We start from the raw sequence: 19,731 nt of genomic DNA on the forward strand, positions 1-19,731 counted from the left end.
GGTCCGTGGGCACCTGGACATCTTATTGATTTTATAATCTCCATGCCCAGCACACAGACTTTACAGAGTAGAATTAAGTTTTTTTACTGAATATCTGTTATATTTTCTCCTTCCCTAGGTTTTTTTTTTTTTTTTTTTTTTTATGTAGCAAAAGACACATAACAGACACCAGAAAAATACACATAATGCAAAATTTACCACCTTAATTTTTGGAGGAAACGCCAGCCTGTTTCCATAGCAGCTACACCGCTTCACATTCCCGCCAACAGCGCACAGGGATTCCAATTTCTTCCCATCCTCACCGACACTTGTTATTTTCCGGTGTTTTTGTCAGTAGCCATCCTAACGTGTGTGAGGTGGCGCCTTGCTATCGTTTCGATGTGCATTTCCCAACCAGCCGTTTTTATTTCTATTGATTTTTAAATATGAAACTTATTGTCAAATTGGTTTCCATACAACACCCAGTGCTCTTCCCAACAGGTGCCCTCCTCGATACCCATCACCCACCCCCCCCTCCCTCCCACCCCCCATCAACCCTCAGTTTGTTCTCAGTTTTTAAGAGTCTCTTATGTTTTGGCTCCCTCCCTCTCTAACCTCTTTTTTTTTTTTTTTCCCCCTCCGCCATGGTCTTCTGGTAAGTTTCTCAGGATCTACATAAGAATGAAAACATTTGGTATCCCTCTTTCTCTGTATGACTTATTTCACTTAGCATAACACTCTCCAGTTCCATCCAGTCGTTTTTAAATGAAAGAGCCAACAGACTAAAAAAACAAAACAAAAAAAACAAAAAAAACAAAACCATATGGCAGATATGAGAAGGGGTTGATATCTTTTTTTAAGTTTATTTATTTATTTATTTATTTATTTTTAATTTTTTTTTAACGTTTATTTATTTTTGAGACAGAGAGAGAGACAGAGCATGAAAGGGGGAGGAGCAGAGAGAGAGGGAGACACAGAATCGGAAGCAGGCTCCAGGCTCCGAGCCATCAGCCCAGAGCCTGACGCAGGGCTCGAACTCATGGACTGCGAGATCGCGAGATCGTGACCTGAGCTGAAGTCGGACACTTAACCAACTGAGCCACCCAGGCGCCCCTGTTTATTTTTGAGAGAGAGCATGAGCAAGGGAGGGGCAGAGAGAGAGAGAGAGGGAGGGAGAGAGAATCCCAAGCAGGCTCCACGCTCTGTGCGGAGCCCGACTCAGGGCTCGATCCCACGACCGTGAGATCATGACCTGAGGCAGAATCAGGACTCAGACATTTAACCAACTGAGCCACCCAGGCACCCCAGAAAAGGCTAATGCTTTATATGTGAAGTGACTACACAGATCTCGAAGTAAAACATTAGGGTCCCCAAAAGATAAATGGATATGAACAGACAACTCCGAAAGAGGAAAGGTAACACTGGACAAATGGCATCCCTGGTAACCCAAAAAGACAAAACAGAATACCGTGCTTTACCTGGTAAGATTTCAAGATTTAAAAATAAATAAAATTGGGGCACCTGGGTGGCTCAGTCGGTTGGGTGTCTGGCTCTTGCTCATTCATGCTCACGCACAAGGAGTGGGCATTGGTATGACCCTTTTGAAAAGCAACTTCCAAAGATTCAAGAGCATTCAAAGCACATGGGGGCGCCTGGGTGGTTCAGTCGGTTGAGCGTCCGACTTCAGCTCAGGTCACGTTCTCACGGTTCGTGAGTTTGAGCCCCACATGGGGCTCGCTGCTATCAGCCCAGAGCCCGCTTTGGATCCTCTGTCCCCCTCTCTTTCGGCCCCTCCTCGGCTCACTCTCTCTAAAAAATGAAGACACATTTAAAAAAAGAAAAAGTATTTATGCACTTTAACCTAGGAATTCAGTTTCTGGACACTTACTGAAATAGACTTCTTTCAGCAATAGAAGCACAAAAATGTGTACCTCGGTTCATTTATCACAGGGAAAACGTGGAAGCATCGTAAATATCTAACAACAGCACGTTCAATATTAAATTTTAATAGATTCCTGTAGTGTTAACATCACGCAGTCGCCCAAAAGGTGATTATGAATTATATGAGATGAGAAGCTGTCTTGGATTCTAAGTGGGAAAAGCAGGATATAAAATGTTACCTGCAAAATAAGCTCTCAGCCCGGAAAAAAATAAATAAATAAATAAGGGTAGTAAGTGTATGTACAAATATACAGCAGAGCATGCGACTCTTGATCTTGGGGTTGTGAGGTGGCCCTGTGGACGCCTCCCTCTAGGACTTCCAGTCTCCCCACCTGTGAGACCATACATTTCTGCTATTTCAAGTCACCCGGGGTTGTGGTTCTTTGTGAGGGCAAGCCTCAGAAACTAATACAGGACCTACTATGGAAAATGTGTCTGATATCCTTTTTTTTTTTTTTTTAATGTTTTATTTATTTTTGAGACAGAGCACAAGCGGGGGAGAGGCAGAGAGAGAGGGAGGCACAGAATCCGAAGCAGGCTCCAGGCTCTGAGCTGTCAGCACAGGGCCCGATGCGGGGCTCGAACTTATGAATCATGAGATCACGACCTGAGCGGAAGACCCACGCTTAACCGACTGAGCCCACCCAGGTGCCCTTGTTTCTGCCATCCTAAGTGAAGATGAGGAAAATAATTATAGGTGCACAATAACACAGCCATATTTGTTTGTTTAATGTAGAAGAGCTTGGAAAGAAATAGACCAAAGGCAAACAGCAGCTATATTAGTAGACTAGGGAGGTTTTATTTATCCAGTTTTCAGTAATTTTCCTAGATTACTTACAAAAAATGCTTTTAATGTTTATTTTTGAGAGAGAGGGCGCGCGCAGGGGAGGGGCAGAGAGAGGGAGACAGAGGTTCCAAGGCGGAAGTTGCCACGTGTGGACAGCAGAGAGCCCCATGTGGGGCTGGAACTCACCGACGGGGAGAGGGGGGAGATCATGACCTGAGCCAAAGTAGGCTGCTTCACCGACTGAGCTACCCGGGCGCCCCCTAAATTACTTTTATGATGAAAAAAAAGAAGTGTTTGGTTTGTTTGTTTGCTCTTAAGTATACCCTAAACACGTAACCGCCAGCTCCTCTTCCAGCCCCACCCTCAGGCCTCCCGTCTCTGCCTGGGGTCCCCCACCTCCGCCCCACCCCTGAACTTGCAGGAGCCCAACTGAGGTCGGGCCACTCTGCTCCTCCAAGCCCTGGTCTCCTCAAGCCGCACCCACACCACTGGCCTCCCTTCCCTGGGCTTTTCCCTTCCGTGCCCTGGCCTGGCCCTGCCACGCTAGCCGGTTCGGGAACGCTGGTACTTTCCCTGGGGTTTCTCAGTCCGACAGGCAAAGACCAGCGAGTCACCGTCACCGGTGAATGGAAGGGAAGCCAGCTTTCTCCCCACAGAGAACAGGAAACAAAAGACCCCTGCAGTGGGAGGGACCGTCTTGCTCTAAGCAAGCCCGAGGCCACTCTGTGAGGCTGGGACTCCAACGCCTGGGGTCTGACCCCAGATGAAGGCAAGGGGACCCGAGCCCTGCCCCCGGATTCACTCGCCCAGCACCCTGCCCGGTCCATACTGGGAGAGCCCTTCATGTGTCCCGACTGAGGACGGCTGAGCCCCTTCTTCCCACCTTTGCTCCCAGTAAAACCTCCCACTCCTCTCAATGCCTTTACCCCTGACTCTCCCTCCCTTTGGCTGCACCCTCAATCGCCCACCCTCCCCTACCCTCCCCACCTCCCCTCCCCTCCCCTCCCCTCCCCTCCCCACCTCCCTTGCCCTCCCGGGCAAGTGCCCACCCCGGGCTGGTGGTCTTCAAGCAGGAGGGTTGGGGTTTCGAGATGCGATGCGAGAGCGACGCATGAAGATGGGGTGGCTCTGGAAGGGTGTTGGCTGGGATGGGGGCAGCCAGACCCGGAGGGAGGGGCGGCAAGCCTGGGCACCAGGGGACCAAAAGTCAACACCACCCCCCCCTCGTCCAACCCGCTGCCCAGGGCGGGCTTTCACTCTCCCCCTCGAGCAGAGAGGATCGCTGTAACTTCAGAAGGAGCGCACCTCGTGCCTCCAGGCCGGGCCGACACTGCCCTCTCGTGGCAAGAGTGTGTAATTACAATCTGCGGGCGCACGACGGAACCCGCGTCCTTCTCCACTGAGGACAGGTGGGGTACCGCCCAGAGTTCCCTGAGTCCAGGAGGCTGGCTGTTCAACTCCAGGAGAGTTTCCTAAGCCCTGATACCCCACAATCGCTGCCTACACGTTAACTTCACCTTGGGACATGCGTATATTAAGATGAGCCATATGAAACGTCCATTTGCTGACTTCTGGCATATAAAAACACAAAAATATACAAAAGTCACACATGAACTCTGCCCCACACCTCACCCTTCACACATGCTAAACCCTCAAACACACACACACACACACACACACACACACACACACACACGAGCGCCTCTACACATTCCTCTTTCCTCTGGGGGACACACACATGGGTATCCCTCCAGGGCTCTCATCCGCGGGCCAGAAAGTACCACCCAGGACTACTGCCTCACCCACGAGCCCCACACAACACCCAACCCCCACAAAGCCGTAACCACGTCACCCCTGAGTCCAGCTCCTCCCCAGCGTCTTCACCTCTTCCTTGGCCTCAAACTCACCAGGGACATCCCCATATTGAATGCCACCTCTCTTGACCTCTAGGGGCCAGCCCACATCTCTGCTCCAATACTTTTCAGATTTTAATGCCCACAGAATCCCCTGGGGACCTCATTAAAATGCAGATGCTAATTCAGTAAGCCTAGAGAGGGCCCCAGATCCCTCATTTCCAACCAGCTCCCAGGTGATGCCGTGAACCATACTTTGAACAACGAGGTTCTGTTTCTTTCTCCAGCCACAATTCCCCCAGGATTTCCTATGGGCTCAGCCTAGGCCCCTCTCCAACCACTTGCTCCCTGGCTTTCCCACCCTATGTCCCCTTCCCATCCCACTGAAATGGAAAAGTCACGCGTGAGTGAAGCCAATAGCCTTTTCTCAGGATTTGAAGCATCTGTGCCCCTTCCTTCTTGAAACATCTCCCCCTATGGATTCTGGGTGATTTCTGGCAGGCCCCCTTCTACCTCTCCATGTGTTCTTCCCTTTCTACAGCCCCTCTCTGGCAGCTCCTGGCCACACTCAGGGCTTCATCCATCACCTGCTCCAGGGCCTCGCCAGCCCTGACCTCTCTCCTGAGCTCCAGGATCCTTTTCCACTCGTCTGCTAGGAAGCTCCACTTGTGCCCTGAAAGCACTTGACCTCCACTTGTCTAAAATCCACTCCTAGGATCTCTGTGCTAATGGTAACACCTACTTCATGGTGTTAGTGTGGGAATTAAATTACGTAAATATGTATCATGGGCTTAGAATAGCGCCTGAGGAAGGGTTTGCCATTATTACCTTCAAGACAGTAGCCTTTTCTAAATACCCCCAACCCCCAGAGATGCTAAACTGTAGGAAGACTTCCTATCATAGGGTTATCATAAGGTATGGACAAATTCTCCCCCCGCCCCCGCCCCCGCCCCCGCTTTCTGTGTGTGTGTGTGTGTGTGTGTGTGTGTGTGTGTGTGTGTTCTGTCACCTCAGAGGTCTCGATCAGACGCTAACGGGTCTGCAGGTCTGCAATAACTCCCTCACACTGCTGATGGTTTCCTCCTTTTAGCAACCCCCCAGAGCAGCAGCCAGAAAGAGAGGCAGAGAATAGGGAGTCCCCTGCTGGACAAGAGGCTCATGGCACACTTGGAATTGAAACACTCATAAATTATGTATTTGTGGAGTATTTACCATTTCACACATTTGTGCCTTGAAGGCAAACTACTCATGGAAGAAGCAAACTAGCTTTTACTGAGTGTTTACGTGTCAGGCTGGTAACTTGCGCATATGGGAATTCACCGAACTTTTTTTTTCATCCGTCTTATCATACATAGGAGTCGAGAGATAGTATAATGAATCCCCTGGGCCCTCTGTCCAGTTTCAACAGATATCAACTTCTGACTCATAGCCAGCCCCGTTGCACCTGTTCCCCTACCCTGCCTTCTCCCCTCCAGGGGTATTTTCAAGCAAATGTGAGACATGTTACCATTTCATCTATAAATATTCAGTATGCACGCTAAAATCCTTGGAGTAGTTTAAAAAAAAAACATAACACACAATCATAGCACACCTAAAAATTAATAGCTCAAATATCCTATGTGCAAAAAAATTTTCCAATTGTTGAATTTTTTACGGCTTGTTTCAGTCAGAATCCAAACATGGATTAAAAGAGACTTTTTTTTTTAAGTTATTTATTTTGAGAGAGAGAGAGAGAGAGAGAGAGAGAGAGCCGGTGTGCATGAGCAGGGGAGGGGCAGAGAGAGAGGGAGAAAGAGAGAATCCCAAGCAGGCCCTGCACTGTCAATGCAGAGACCAATGCGGGGCTCAAACCCACACACCATGAGATCATGACCCGAGCCCAAATCAAGAGTCAGATGCTTATCCAACTGAGCAACCCGGGTGCCCGGAGACTTTCAAAAACATCTTTTTGGGGCACCCAGCTGGCTCAGTCTGTAGAGCATACAACCCTCCATCTCAGAGTCGTGAGTTCAAGCCCCACATTGGGTTTAGAAATTACTTCATTGAAAAAAACACATCTTTTCATCCAATTCCACCTTTCCTACTCTTATAATTTACTGGTTGAAGAAACCAGGGCGTTTGTGTCCCACAGGGGGGATTTTGCTGACTGTATGCCCACAGAGAACTTTTCGTCTTCACTACTACGTAAAGAGACTTAAGCTTTGTTCTCTTCCCCCCTTTTACAGGTGACTAAAGGGAGGCTCAGAGAAGTCAAATGCCTTGCCCAAACCTTTGCAGCCAAGAAAGTGGCAGATTCCAGCCTCCTGAGCCAGGGTAAGTGGGACTACATCTTCAGAGCGCCCTGCTCACTACCTGACGCATAGCGCGTGCTCGCAAGACTGCGGCTGGTGCAGAAGGCCTTCGTACATTCCCACTGGGCTCGGCCCCCTCACAGATGGAGAGCCACCTTGGGGCCACCTGCGCAGTCCTGGGGCCAGTCCCACGACCCAGACTCCACAGAGCCAGGTCTCCCTTTCCACAGGCCCCTACCTCTTTTTTTCTGCCTTCTGCTCGTTCATTCATTCGTTCGTTCGTTCCATAAACGTCTACTGGACACTTCTCCCGCGCCAGGCACCATTGAGGCACGTGAACGAGTACGGCTCTGTGCCTCTGCACGTGGGTGGATGGATGTGCTCTCAGGAAGGGTGTCTGTTTCTACCTCTGTATGGTGTGTGTGTGTGTGTGTGTGTGTGTGTGTGTGTGTGTACAAAAGTCTGTACATTCATGTCCCAGATCTGAGTGTCCCTGTAGCTGTCCATGACGACAGCTGGGTGTTGTGCTCAAGGCTGAGGGCCCCCAGCTGAGGGGAAGTATCCGGAGGGGTCGGAAGGTTGTGTCTGTTCCCCAGCATCTCCAGGACCCAGGACCTGGTGAGGGAAGACCGGAGCCCGATTCCGGGCACGGTGACAACATTTTTTGCCTTGAAAAATGAAACAAGGGCCCGCTTCAGAGGGGAACAAAGAAAATTCGAGCTGCGGGGAGCACCTGGGTGGCTCAGTCGGTTGAGAGTCTGACTTCGGCTCGGGTCATGATCTCACGGTCTGTGAGTTCGAGCCCCGCGTCCGGCTCTGTGCTGATGGCTCGGAGCTTGGAGCCTGCTTCGGATTCTGTGGCTCCCTCTCTCTCTGCCCCTCCCCTGCTCATGCTCTGTCTGTCTCTCTCTCTCTCTGTCAAAAATAAATAAACATTTAAAAAAAAAAAAAAAAAGAAAATTCGAGCTGGAACCCCAGACTGACAGTGATCCTGCAGACCTTCTATTCAGAGCGGTAGGGTCAGGTAGGGGTGTTGACTTCATACACCCACATCCATCCCCCCCACAAAGCAGGGTCAGTTTTCCAACCAGAGGATGGCCTTACCCCAGGGAGAGGCAGTGGGGACACAGTGGCCCCAGGGTCATTGGGCCTGGAGTTAATCATCTACCCAGGGTATCCCTGGGCCCATTGGCTGCCTGGGGACACGGCCCTCTGGGCTAACACCCAAAGCAGTGGGAAGCAGCTCCCCAGCCAGGGTCTGCCCCACTGGCCCAGGGGCAATGGGGTTGATGCTGTTGGCTACTGACATGAGTGATCCCCAGTCTGAGGAGGGAGACAATCATCCCTGCCCTCAGGGGAGCCCCAGTCTGAAGGGAGAAACCCATCCTTGCCCTCACATAGGCCCTGAGTTGGCAGGAGGCAGGCCTCAGCTGCAGCGCGGCGGGGAGCGGGGGGCCTGGAAGGGGCGTACATTTGGGAGGGGAGGAATGAAGAGAGGCCAGGGCTGAGGCGTAGCAGAGGTGGGAGAAACAGAGAAGGAGGAATCCTGTGCGGGGAGGGGCCAGGGAGGGTGGGAGCTCAGATGAGGGGCTTGGAAAATGATTAGGCCCCCTGGAGCTAGGACCACCTCTTCTGATGGATTCTGGGAAGTGTAGGAAAGTAGGGAGTGGGCAGCAGTAAGTGGGAAGAGAAAGAAGGCCCTAGAGGTGACCCCACAGTAGGGGGTACAGACTCTCCATGCTTCACTGTCTAATGAAACCCGGAATTTCCAAGTAGAAAAATGGAAAAGTCAGTGGAAGAGGTCACAAGTTCAACTCCGACCCCTCTGCCAGGAGTCTCCTGCCTGGGACAGTGCATGCATGTGCTGGCTGTGCACACGTGTTGGTGCGTGCATGAGGGTGTTGGCAGGAGATCCCGGGAAGGGTGTGCTCACCCAGCATCCTCCGGGAGACTCAGGAGAGAAGCAGCTCAGGCCACGACTCGCCATTCAGGCAGCGCCCCGAGAGTCCTGACTCGCGGCACCGGGAGTGTAGAGCTGGGTAGAAGGAAGGGAAGAGCAGTGGTGAGAACTCAGGATGACTAGCCTCTGGCCATGACACTAACAGCTGGGTGACCTTGGTCAAGTCACTGCTCCTCTACAGTTGGTGTCCTACTCTACAACAGCAGAGAGTGGGACTCCCAGTGTACCTGAATGCAGGATGTGTCCAACTGATAGTGTACCCCGAGCTTTCTCGGGCAGCGGATGGATACAATATCAAGTAACAATGAATCATATTCTGTGAAAGTTGTCGCTGTCCTTTTCAACTCTTAAGAGCATGGATCTGGAGCAGACCTGCTTTGTTTGAAAGAGCAGCTGCACTGGTAATGAGCTGAATGACCTTGACCCTCACATATTTCTGTGCCTTGATTTCCTCATCTGTAAAATGGGCATTATAATAATACCCATCCTGGAGTCATTGTGAGGACTACATATGAAGTGCTTTGCCCAGTGCCTGCCATTCTACATGTGTTGGCTGTTTTTTGACCCAGGAGAAGGTCTCTCGGGGGCCCAGGGGACCTCTGACATTGGGCACCTGCCAGCCTTCTGTGTTACCAGCAGAGCAGGAAACACTATCCAGCTAGAATTTAATATTTTATTCTGGCTTTATTCTTAAGGCTTTCTTCTGTTTAGAGCAAGTGATACTGGCCTTCTAGTTACAATTTCGATAGGGATAAATTTTAAACTTGAAAACTTTAATACTAGGGGTGCCTGGGTGGCTCAGTGAAGCATTGGACTCTTGGTTTTGGCTCAGGTCATGATCTCGTGGGTTCAGGGGTTCCAGCCCCAAGTAGAGATCCATGCTGGCAATGTAGAGCCTGCTTAGGATTCTCTCTCTCTCCGACACCCCCTTTCAAAATAAATAAATAAACTTTTAGATAGATGGATAGATAGATAGATAGATAGATAGATAGATAAAAACTGTATTACTAATAAGGATGATTTACCCTCCGGTTCCCTTTCCCATCAAATCTGAACACTGGTTTTGGTGATCATAAGAGGAGGAAGAGAAACACTGAAGCTGGCCTCACAGTGCTTATGGTCTGGTATATAACCCATGGGCTAGTTTCAAACAAGGTAAAAAAAAAAAAAAAATAGGGCTGGCTGAGTCGGTTGAGCCTGGGACTTTGGGTGGGAGGGGACACTTCGGGTCCTCTGTCCCCCTCTCTCTGCCCCTTCCCTGCTCTCTCTCAAAAATAAACGTTTTTTTAAAAATTTAAAAAAATAAGGGGTGATCTGAGGATATGACAAAATTCTTCAAAGTGGTACCCAACGTCTGGAGCTTGGCATACCCTGGTAATCCCATAATTCCTGATCTTCTTTGAACTCAGAGGACAGGACAGAGGCACACCCGACCTCCAGCAGAGAGCTGGCACTCCCCCCACTCTCCTTCCACTCTTCCCCACCTCTCCTTCAGGTCTCCTTCCTCAGTCCCACGGTAACTGCCACTTTGCTCTCCCCTCCTGCCCTCATCGGACTCCCCTTTAATCATCCAGAACCCCGCAGACTGCCAAAGCCAGTCAGGGTCCCCCGAGCCCTTCCTGGAACCGGCCTTGGCAACAGATTAAAGACGCCCCACCACGGTTTATCTCTGCCTCGTGACCCGCACTAGTGGGTTCCGTCCCCCGCGGGGGCGGGGGTTTCTGTTGGCCCCGCCCCCTGACCCATGGCCTGACCCTCTTCAAACGCACCCAGAGACTACTCTGCGCCCCCAGTCTGCGCCCCGCCCCGGCTGGTCCAGCCCCTCCTTGTAGCAGGTTAAGAGCCCCCCAGAGCCGGGAGCTGCGGACAGAAGCGCACTCGTTGGGGGTGGGGGTGGGGGGGCCAGTCGTTCTCGTTGTCATGGCGACGGCGCGGGTGGCCTGGGCCCTGCGAGCCACCTCTATGGGCGGAAGGCTGCGCGGTCCCCGAGGCACCGGGGGCGCCCGGAGGCTGAGTGGCAGCGCGCGACGGCGGGCGGCCAGGGGCACCAGCCCGGGGCGCCGGCTCAGCACCGCCTGGGCGCCCGCCCAGCCCGCGCGAGAAGCGGCCGGGGACGACACCCACTCGCCTGCCGCGGAGGAGCCTGAGTGGACACCGCCCCCCGCGCCCCCGCTGCCCCCCGAGCCCCCCGGGCGCGAGGCCGGCCGCTCGCTGGTGCAGCGGGACATCCAGGCCTTCCTGAACCAGTGCGGGGCCAGCCCCGGGGAGGCGCGCCACTGGCTCACGCAGTTCCAGACCTGCTACCACTCCGCGGACAGGCCCTTCGCGGTCATCGAGGTGAGCGGAGCCCGGCGCCGGCCGTGTCACAGCGAGGGGATCGGGGTTGTGCGGCAACGTGTCACCAGGCAGGGCGGGACCGACCGCAGACTCTGCGCAGCGGAAGCGGGAAGGGGCGCGACGGAGCCCGGACAAGTGCCCCGCGGGACTGGGTGAGGCTGCGCGCTCCTCCAGCAGTCTCACGCCCGGCCCCGGGTGAGGAGCCTGAGGCCCCTGATCCGCCAAGTGTGATGCCCTGGAGAACTCCCCTTCGCCGCGGGCGCAGTTAGGGGTTCAGATGGCAAGTGGGGAACCTGGACGGGAGCCGCCTGGGTTACCCCTCCCCCCAAGGAGTCCTAGAGTCCAAGGTCGCAGGGAGGCACGGAGGGAGGAACACCAGTGTGAGATAAGAGGATGGCAAGACCCAACAGGGCAAAGGGCGGAGCAGGTGCTCGCCGTTGGCCAGAAATGGGACCTGACTGCTCCTGGGCAGGGAAGGGGCACCACGGGGCCCCTGCTGCTGGAGTGAGCAGGTTCGGCAGGAGTCGGGGCCAATGTCGCCGCTCCTGAACGCTCACTCTTCCGCAGGTGGACGAGGAGGTCCTCAAGTGCCGACGGGCGGTAACCAGTCTGGCCTTCGCCCTGGCATTCCTGCAGCGCATGGACATGAAGCCGCTAGTCGTCCTCGGGCTGCCGGCTCCCACGGCGCCCTCTGGCTGCCTCTCCTTCTGGGAGGCCAAGGCACAGCTTGCCCAGAACTGCAAGGTGCTGGTGGATGAGCTGCGGCACAACGCTGCCACTGCCGTGCCTTTTTTTGGTGGCGGGTCGGTGCTGAGCGCGGCTGAGCCAGCCCCACATGCCAGGTTAGTGCGGGTCTTCCCTGCCCGGCGTCTTTAGACCTCGCTACCCCGCCCGCCCGCCCCTGCCAGCCCGGCAGGCCTGGTGGGAGCCTTCTTGAGCACCACGTCTGGCCCACAGCTATGGCGGCATCGTCTCGGTGGAGACCGACCTGCTACAGTGGTGCCTGGAATCGGGCAGCATCCCCATCCTGTGCCCCATCGGGGAGACGACCGCACGGCGCTCCGTGCTCCTCGACTCGCTGGAGGTGACCGCGGCTCTAGCCAAGGCGCTCCAGCCCACCAAAATCATCTTCCTCAATACCACAGGCGGCCTGCGCGACAGCAGTCAAAAGGTGTGTCCCCTCTTTACCGGCCCCATTCTCGCGATTCTGGGCCTGGCCGAACCCCTCTTGTGCTCCCTGCTCGCCTCCCAGACGGGCCCCAGAGTCATTCTCCAGCCGGGTGGGTCGGGAGTGGAGTGCTGCTCAAATCTGAGCCCTCCCCAGCCTAGGACTCCGAGAGGAAGGGAGGGTAAAGGGGTCAGCGAGGAAGGGTCTGTGGGGCAGGAGCACAGTCGTGGCCGGCTACGGGCCAGAGGCTCACCCCCTGGCCCCGGACGCAGGTCCTGAGTAACGTGAACCTGCCCGCCGATCTGGACCTGGTGACCAACGCTGAGTGGGTGAGCACCAAAGAACGGCAGCAGATGCGGCTCATCGTGGACGTGCTCAGCCGCCTGCCGCACCACTCCTCTGCCGTCATCACCGCCGCCAGCACACTACTCACCGAACTCTTCAGCAACAAGGGTGAGGGCCTCGCCTCGGAGGCAGGGGGGGGGGGGGAGGGAAGGGGGGCTGGGTCCCAGGAGTGAGCAGGGGAGGTGGCTTTCTGCCAGTCAGGAAGCCGCAGGGGGCCGCCACCCCACAAGCTCTCCGCTCTGGCTGCACCTGGGGGAGGTGAGCGCAGAGCAGGTGGGCGGGACTGGATAGACGCCCGCGCCAAGTGGGACGGACCAGGCTAGGAACCTGGGGCGGGAACTGGAGGAGGGGTGGGGAGACCAGGGGCTGGAGACCGGGTTTCGGCGAGGTAGGCGGGCCTAGGGGAAGTCAGTGGGACCACAGGCGATGGACGGACGTTGAGGGACAAACTGCCAGGGAAAAGCATCTCCCAGTGTGAAAATCACCCACGTATCTATGCAGTCCGCAGAACGCATTTCATTGTGGAGGTCTTCCAAAGAGGGTCACTGTCCCACGAGCCCCTGTCCTACCTGGAACCCCCGCCAGGACGCGCAAATGCAAGAGCGGATGGGACCTGGCTCTTGGGCGAAACTAACACCTCCTCCTCCATCCCACCCCCAGGGTCCGGGACCCTGTTCAAGAACGCCGAGCGGATGCTGCGAGTGCGCAGCCTGGACAGCCTGGACCAGGGCCGCCTAGTGAACCTGGTCAACGCCAGCTTCGGCAAGAAGCTCCGGGACGACTACTTGGCCTCGTTACGCCCGCGGCTGCACTCTGTCTACCTCTCTGAGGGGTGAGCCTGCGAGCCCCAGAGGGCGAGGGACAGAGCAGGGCAGCTTGGGGCCGAAGGGAGGTCCCAGCCTGCCTCTCCCCTGCTGCGCCAGGTACAACGCGGCCGCCATTCTGACCTCGGAGCCCGTACTGGGGGGCACCCCCTATCTAGACAAGTTTGTGGTGAGCTCCAGCCGCCAGGGCCAAGGCTCCGGGCAGATGTTGTGGGAGTGCCTGCGGCGGGACCTGCAGACGCTTTTCTGGCGCTCCCGGGTCACCAACCCCATCAATCCCTGGTAGGTCCCGCCCCTCCCGCCTCCGGGCCGCCCCACCCCCCCCCACCCCCCCGCCCTCCACAGCCACGCCCCAGAAGGCCGGGCTTCCCCCAAGGAAAAGGCCCCATTCTGTGAGGCCCGACATTCCCCAAGGGAGCAGACCACACACGGAGCCTGAGATTTCCCCCTCGAGCAGAGCACACTTAACCCCGCTCTGCCCCGCTGCAGTGGATTCCTTGAAGACACTCCCCGACTCTCCCGGAGTCTTGAGAAATCCTGACCCTCCAGGCTTCATTCTAGGTCCAGTTGCCAAGCTCTGACCCCAGGCCCACTGCATCTCCAGCGGAGCATTTTCTCCTCTCTTTTTCCTTCTGCAACTATCCCTTCACCGGGGTCTGTGGGCACCAAGAGGTGAACAAGAACCCCACCCCTGGGGGGTGCCTGGGGGGCTCAGTCAGTTGAGGGTTGAGCGTCTGACTCTTGGTTTTGGCTCAGGTCATGATCGTGGGATAGAGCCCCGCCCTCAGGCTCAGATAATAGCAGGGTGTCTAGCATGTAGTAGGTCCTCAAAATAACCAGTGAGTAGTAGTGAGCTCTGGCCTTGCCCTAAAAGATCCTTCCTCCCGCCCCCCCCCCCCCCCCCCCCCAAATCAGGTACTTCAAACACAGTGATGGCAGCTTCTCCAACAAGCAGTGGATCTTCTTCTGGTTTGGCCTGGCTGACATCCGGGACTCTTATGAGCTGGTCAACCATGCCAAGGGGCTGCCTGACTCCTTCTGCAAGCCGGCTTCTGACCCAGGCAGCTGACCCTCACCACCAGCCCCGCAGGCCCTGGGATAACCAGGGTGAACCAAAAGCCATGCCTGCTGGAGGTGACCCCAGGCAGCCGCAGGCTGGACCAGGCTTGTTGGCTAAGGATCTGCAGAGGAGGAAGCAGCCCCTACTCTACTCTGCCCAGAGGGGGGCACCCAAGTGGGGACAAGCACAGGAAGAAGGGTGTGCCCAAGACCCCCCCCCCCCCACTGGCTCCAAAGCTAGAACCAGACAGCCTTCAATTTTCAGTCTAGAGATCTTGGTGGTGGGGGGGAGGAGTGGGGGGCTTGCCTTCCAGGGCTCCACTCAGGGCTAATCTTATAGGTGGGCCAGTCTTCTGGCCTCTGTGCTGTTTTGAGGCTCCCTTGCCCACAATATTACCCTCATTTGCTTGATATTCCACCACTTATTTTAATTCTTTTGGGTCTTACAACTTTCCAGGAGGCCTCGATTAAAACACAAACACTTGTCTTGAGAGTGAAGTAAAACACACTTGAAAAGAAATGAGCAGTGACCCTCTGAGAGCAAGATCCCGAGGGCCGGGGAACCAGGGGACTCCCAGGGGGAAGAGGAGAGCTCAATGAGATGGAGTGCCCCCAAGATCAATGCTGCCACCATCTCCCTCAGCTGGGTGTCAGCAGCCCCCCGAGGGGCTCCCTTACTCTGGAGTTAGGAAGCATCCTCCACCCCACAGACCAGACCGACAGCAGCCGCAGCTGTCTCTCCAAGCCAGGCTCTGAGCCAAGCGCAGACTTGCATGTTTTCCCCTAGGCCCCACTGGAGGCTGTCTGCATCTGTGGGAGGGGAACACCTCAGCCTCCCGGAGCCCAAAGTCAGAGGTTTCATTCCGCATTTTTGGCCTCCACGATGCACCAGGCCCCAGGCTGGCTGCCAGGCTACTTTCAATCAGGAAGTGCATGGACAAGTAGGGGAAAGACCACCACGGCACAGCAGGGGCCACGACAGAACCAAACCCCCAGAGCAGCCTCTGACTTCCCTCGGGAGAGGGGTGGCGTGGGGGGCACGGCTGTGCACGGGCATCAGACAGGCCTGACCTAGAATCCAGCTCTGCGATTGGAGGCAAGCTGCTTACCTTCTTGGAGCTTCCATTTCCTCATCTGTAAGATGTCAAACCCTCATAGGGGAACCTTAACATTAGCTCTCCCCCTCTCGTTGCCCTCCAAGAATTCTTCAAAAGAAAGCAGGAGGACTGAAAAGGGGAGGACAAGACAACCTACAACACAGGGACCGAGGGTATGGGTCAAAAGCAGACCACAGGGAGGGTCTTGACCAGACAGCCAAGGATTGTGGGAACTCTCAGAACAGGGCAGAGATCACGGGAGGACTAAAGTGGGGCTTAACCAGATGTGGTCTTTCAAGAAACCCAAGATCAATCCCAGCCAATGGCAAAGTGCCCTGTGGGGAGAGCGGAGAAGCAAAGCCAAACATCTATATAAAATGTTTATTTTTGGAGGACTGTGTGGTCTGGTGTTTGGGAGGGCACTCACCCCAACCAGGCCAACCATACGGCTGGAAACAGAAGGCAGGAGGCGGGAAGTTGGCCGATGCCCGCCCTACCCCTGCACACCCCAGACTGGGGCCTGCTCTGCTTTCAAGGTGGGGACAGCTAGTGCGGTTTCTGCCCCTGGCATACCCTGAGAACTCACGTGACTCCTGTGGTGCCCCGCCCCTCAGCACCTCCCGGCCCGATCCACACATCAACACACATATATGCACTCTCAGCCTCCAAAAAAGCACTGTAGAGCCCAGCTGCTCTTGCCAGGTTCGAAAAGGAATTTTTCACATTTGCTCACTTCCGGTTCGTGAGCAGTCTTCCTTCCTCTGTCTCCCACTCTCAGTACCCCCACCCGAGCCCTGCCTTACTCCCTTCTCTGGGACAGCAGACCCAGGGAGCAGTCGGCCTCAGCTCTCCTCCTAACGAACAGGAAAAAACAACCCCGTAAGGCATCATCCTCAGGGCTCCCACGCCCAAGGGCTGAGCCCAGGCACTGGGGAAGAGACCTGCGTCTTACCGACACATACACACATAGCAAAGAACCAAACCAACAGAGCAGAAAGCATAAAGAAACAACTGGGCCAGCAAGGAGGAAGGCAGGGTGGCCCTCAGTGGCTCCCTGCACCCGTCTCAGCCTCTTGTCGTGCAACTCAGCCATCGGTGGCCAGGATGACAGCGGCCCCGAAGATGCCCACGCTCTCTCCAAGGAGCTTCATCTGGTTCCAGAACTCAACGCGCCGTGTGTTGTGCCAGTAGGCAACGTTGCCGTCAATGAGCAGCATGACTGGGGGTAGCAGGACAGCCAGGATCTGGGCGGCCAGCGTCACGTAGTAGCCCGACAGGAAGGCCAGCGCCAGGACGCCGTAGAGCACAAAGAACAGCTGGATCATCAGCTCCCCTCCCGGGAGATGGTTCAGATACGCCAGCCGGTCCTCTTTGCTGTGCTGCAGTGAGTAGGCCTAGGGACACACATCTGCTAAGTCTCTCCAACGGGCGGGGGAGCCTGTCTGGGGAGCGCTGGCCCTGAGATGGCACCTGAAAGTCAGCCTCTGCAAGCTGGGCTTCTGGCTCCCATCTCGGACTTGGGGCTCTCTGAAAAGTAGGACCTGCGTCTCCCTCACAGACGCGGGAGCTCACGAGGTTAGGGCCTGTCTCTCCTCACCCTGGGGGGGGGGGGGCCGCTCAGGAGGACGGAAGTGTGTCTCCACAGCCAGACTGGGGCTCTCACCTCTGAATACACAGCGCTGCGTGTGGAATATGGTGCCCAGTAACTGAGATGGGGCCAAGCGACCCGGAGCCTGTCCAGGTCCCCATCCACACTGGCCCGCCCCTAGGTCCTCCACTAGTACCATAACTGGCCACCCTAGTCAACCTCCATCAACTCTGAGTGGCAGAGCCCCGTCTGGGGCCTGGACCCCACCAAACCTCTCCTTGGCCCCCTCTCCCAGCCCTCTGGGGGCTGAATCCACGAGAGGACCGGTCCATCTCATTCTCCTGACTCTCGGGCTTGGGACTGACAGGTCAAGCCAATGTCTTCTCTCCCCAGTGCAACGATGTTGGAAGAAGGGACTCTCAGCCAGGTCTCAGGCCCTGGAAGCCGAGGCCCAGAAGCTGACCGGGGTAATTCCCAGGAGGCAGACCATCGGGAACTACATGCCCACGTCCCTGGGCTCTGCCAGGCATGGGCTCAAACCTCACGCCCAGGCAAGCGCTTCCAGCCAGCGGTCCCCCGACCTACCACGCAGATGAGGTAGATGCCCAGGAACACCTGGCCGGTGGACTGGAGGGAGCGGCTGCGGGGCTTCCGGCGGTACAGCTCCCCAGCGCCGCTGGCCAGCACGAGAAAGCCGCCGATGATAGCAACCGTCCGCGAGTACATACGGACCTAGGCCGAGGTGAGGGGACCCAGTCAGAAACTGCAGCCACCACATTTCTCCCGGCTGTCCAGAGCACCGAACTGCCCATCTCTATACACCCCATTCCATCTGATAAACCCTTTCACCAATTCCAAGTGTGGTGGGCAGGTGCAGCAGACAAGGATAACTCTTTTAATCAGAGTGGAAACTGAGGCCTGGCAGGGTTCGTAAAACTGGCCAAGGTCCTACAGAAGGTGGCAGAATCCAGATGCCAAGGGTTGCCCCATCCATCTCTACTCGCAGGTGTGCAGACTCGAATCCCAATGTTCCTTCTCCTATATAGTGCAGAGTCTGTGCCATTAAGAAAACCATTGGTCTCACTATCCTGTTCACACTTCTGCCTCCTCTACTGGATTGACAGTGCATTCCTTGAGGGTGGGTAGTGCCTTTGTCCAGGCTTATCTCCAAGGCTGCATTCGGGCGTTTTAAGGTTTAAATGCTGCACGAAGATTAATTAGATTTCATAAAAATCAGATGGTTGCAACCGGTTACTCTCCAAGGTCCCTTTTGCCCTATAGTCTGAAATTACTAAACTAATGCTTTAAAGGGTTCCGGGAACTAGGTGACCTGGGTTCTGGTCTCACCTGCAATGCTATCTGTGATGTGACCCTGGGAAAATCTGTTTCTCATCTTCCCACCTCGGTTTTCACACTCTGAAAGGCAGTCCTGCGTGGTCCCTAAGTTCCTTTCATTCTTCCAGTCTGTAATAATGTCCACAAGCCCGGGGGTTCTGCCTTCCCAGGCTTCACACTGTGCACCTAGCTGGCACCATGCATTACCCAACTGCCCCGGGGGCACCGGCCTCTGGCTCCCTATCCCCATCTCCCCTTAGGCCGAGGTGCTCACCTTCAGCCAGTCCCCGTAGTGGACGTAGCCCCCGATGTAGGCGGCGTAGGTGCTAATGGCCAGCTGGAGTGCGGCCCCCAGCGCGAACCAACGCCGCTTCACTCCAAAGGACATGAAGCTGGCGCACAGTACGGCCGCCCCCAAGTCGAAGTACAAGTAGGGCACTGGGATGTCGGGCTTCCTGCGAGCCGGAGAGGAAAAGAAGCAACGGGGACAGGATGAAGCGGGAGAAGAGCCTTGCGACCCCTTGAGTTCCCACAAGCTCCAAGCTCCCCCAAACCGGAGACCCTTCTCACGGCCAGGACCCCGGCACTACGCCCGATGCCCACCTTGCCCCAGACCAGAGCCCTTAACTAGTCTAAGGTCCCAATCCCTCCCCAGCCCAAGGGTCCCAACTTCTTCCCCACCTCACCGCACCCCCGTTCCTGGGGCGGGCCGTACCGCCCCCCACCGCGTTCGGCGGCCGCGTGGGCCCGCTCACCGGCGCGCCTCGGCCCTTTCAGCGTACAGCATGAGCTGGCTGAAGCAGCCCCAGAAGGGGCAGCGTGTGAGCAACACCGAACCCAGCTGCATGATCAGCTGCAGCATCCACCGTCGCGAACCCATCTTCGACGCCATCTTGGAGAAGGGCAGTCCGCTGCGGCGTCACTCCCGACGGGGAGGCCGGCGCCGGGATGCGACACGCAGCTTCCGGGTCCCGAGGAGCGGAGGAGGGTGAGGGGGTAGCATCTTTCCCTTCCGACGGGAAACAACGCTCTCGCTTTCTAGTTCCGGACCGAAGGAGGTGTTCCAACTGGGAGTTCGGCCTTAATCGCCGCTCATGGAGACTAAAGGATCCCTTGTGTGGCTGCAAAATTGAAAACTAGACTAGAGGAAGGTTCCTTATCAGAACC

General features: G+C 55.8%; 2 protein-coding genes and 1 non-coding gene across 3 annotated transcripts; 2 read left to right on the forward strand and 1 right to left on the reverse strand.

Annotated features, from left to right (window-relative positions):
• Nucleotides 1–9,834: 9,834 nt before the first annotated feature.
• On the forward strand, nt 9,835–9,967 carry LOC122233858. Its single transcript, XR_006211582.1, has one exon. It is a non-coding gene; the product is annotated as a small nucleolar RNA SNORA61 (small nucleolar RNA).
• Nucleotides 9,968–10,731: 764 nt separating this feature from the next.
• On the forward strand, nt 10,732–15,030 carry NAGS (N-acetylglutamate synthase). Its single transcript, XM_042967157.1, has 7 exons — nt 10,732–11,148; nt 11,716–11,990; nt 12,106–12,319; nt 12,589–12,769; nt 13,322–13,493; nt 13,585–13,767; nt 14,401–15,030. Exons 1-7 carry the CDS (start codon nt 10,732–10,734, stop codon nt 14,552–14,554), a joined length of 1,596 nt encoding a protein of 531 aa, XP_042823091.1. The 3' UTR covers nt 14,555–15,030.
• TMEM101 (transmembrane protein 101) lies at nt 14,918–19,511 on the reverse strand. Its single transcript, XM_007093796.3, has 4 exons — nt 19,320–19,511; nt 18,839–19,019; nt 17,815–17,961; nt 14,918–17,035 (listed from the first exon to the last, which is right to left on the reverse strand). Exons 1-4 carry the CDS (start codon nt 19,454–19,456, stop codon nt 16,727–16,729), a joined length of 774 nt encoding a protein of 257 aa, XP_007093858.1. The 5' UTR covers nt 19,457–19,511; the 3' UTR covers nt 14,918–16,726.
• Nucleotides 19,512–19,731: the final 220 nt, after the last annotated feature.

Source organism: Panthera tigris, chromosome E1, assembly GCF_018350195.1.
Source record: "Panthera tigris isolate Pti1 chromosome E1, P.tigris_Pti1_mat1.1, whole genome shotgun sequence".
NCBI classification, from domain to species: Eukaryota; Metazoa; Chordata; class Mammalia; order Carnivora; family Felidae; genus Panthera; species Panthera tigris.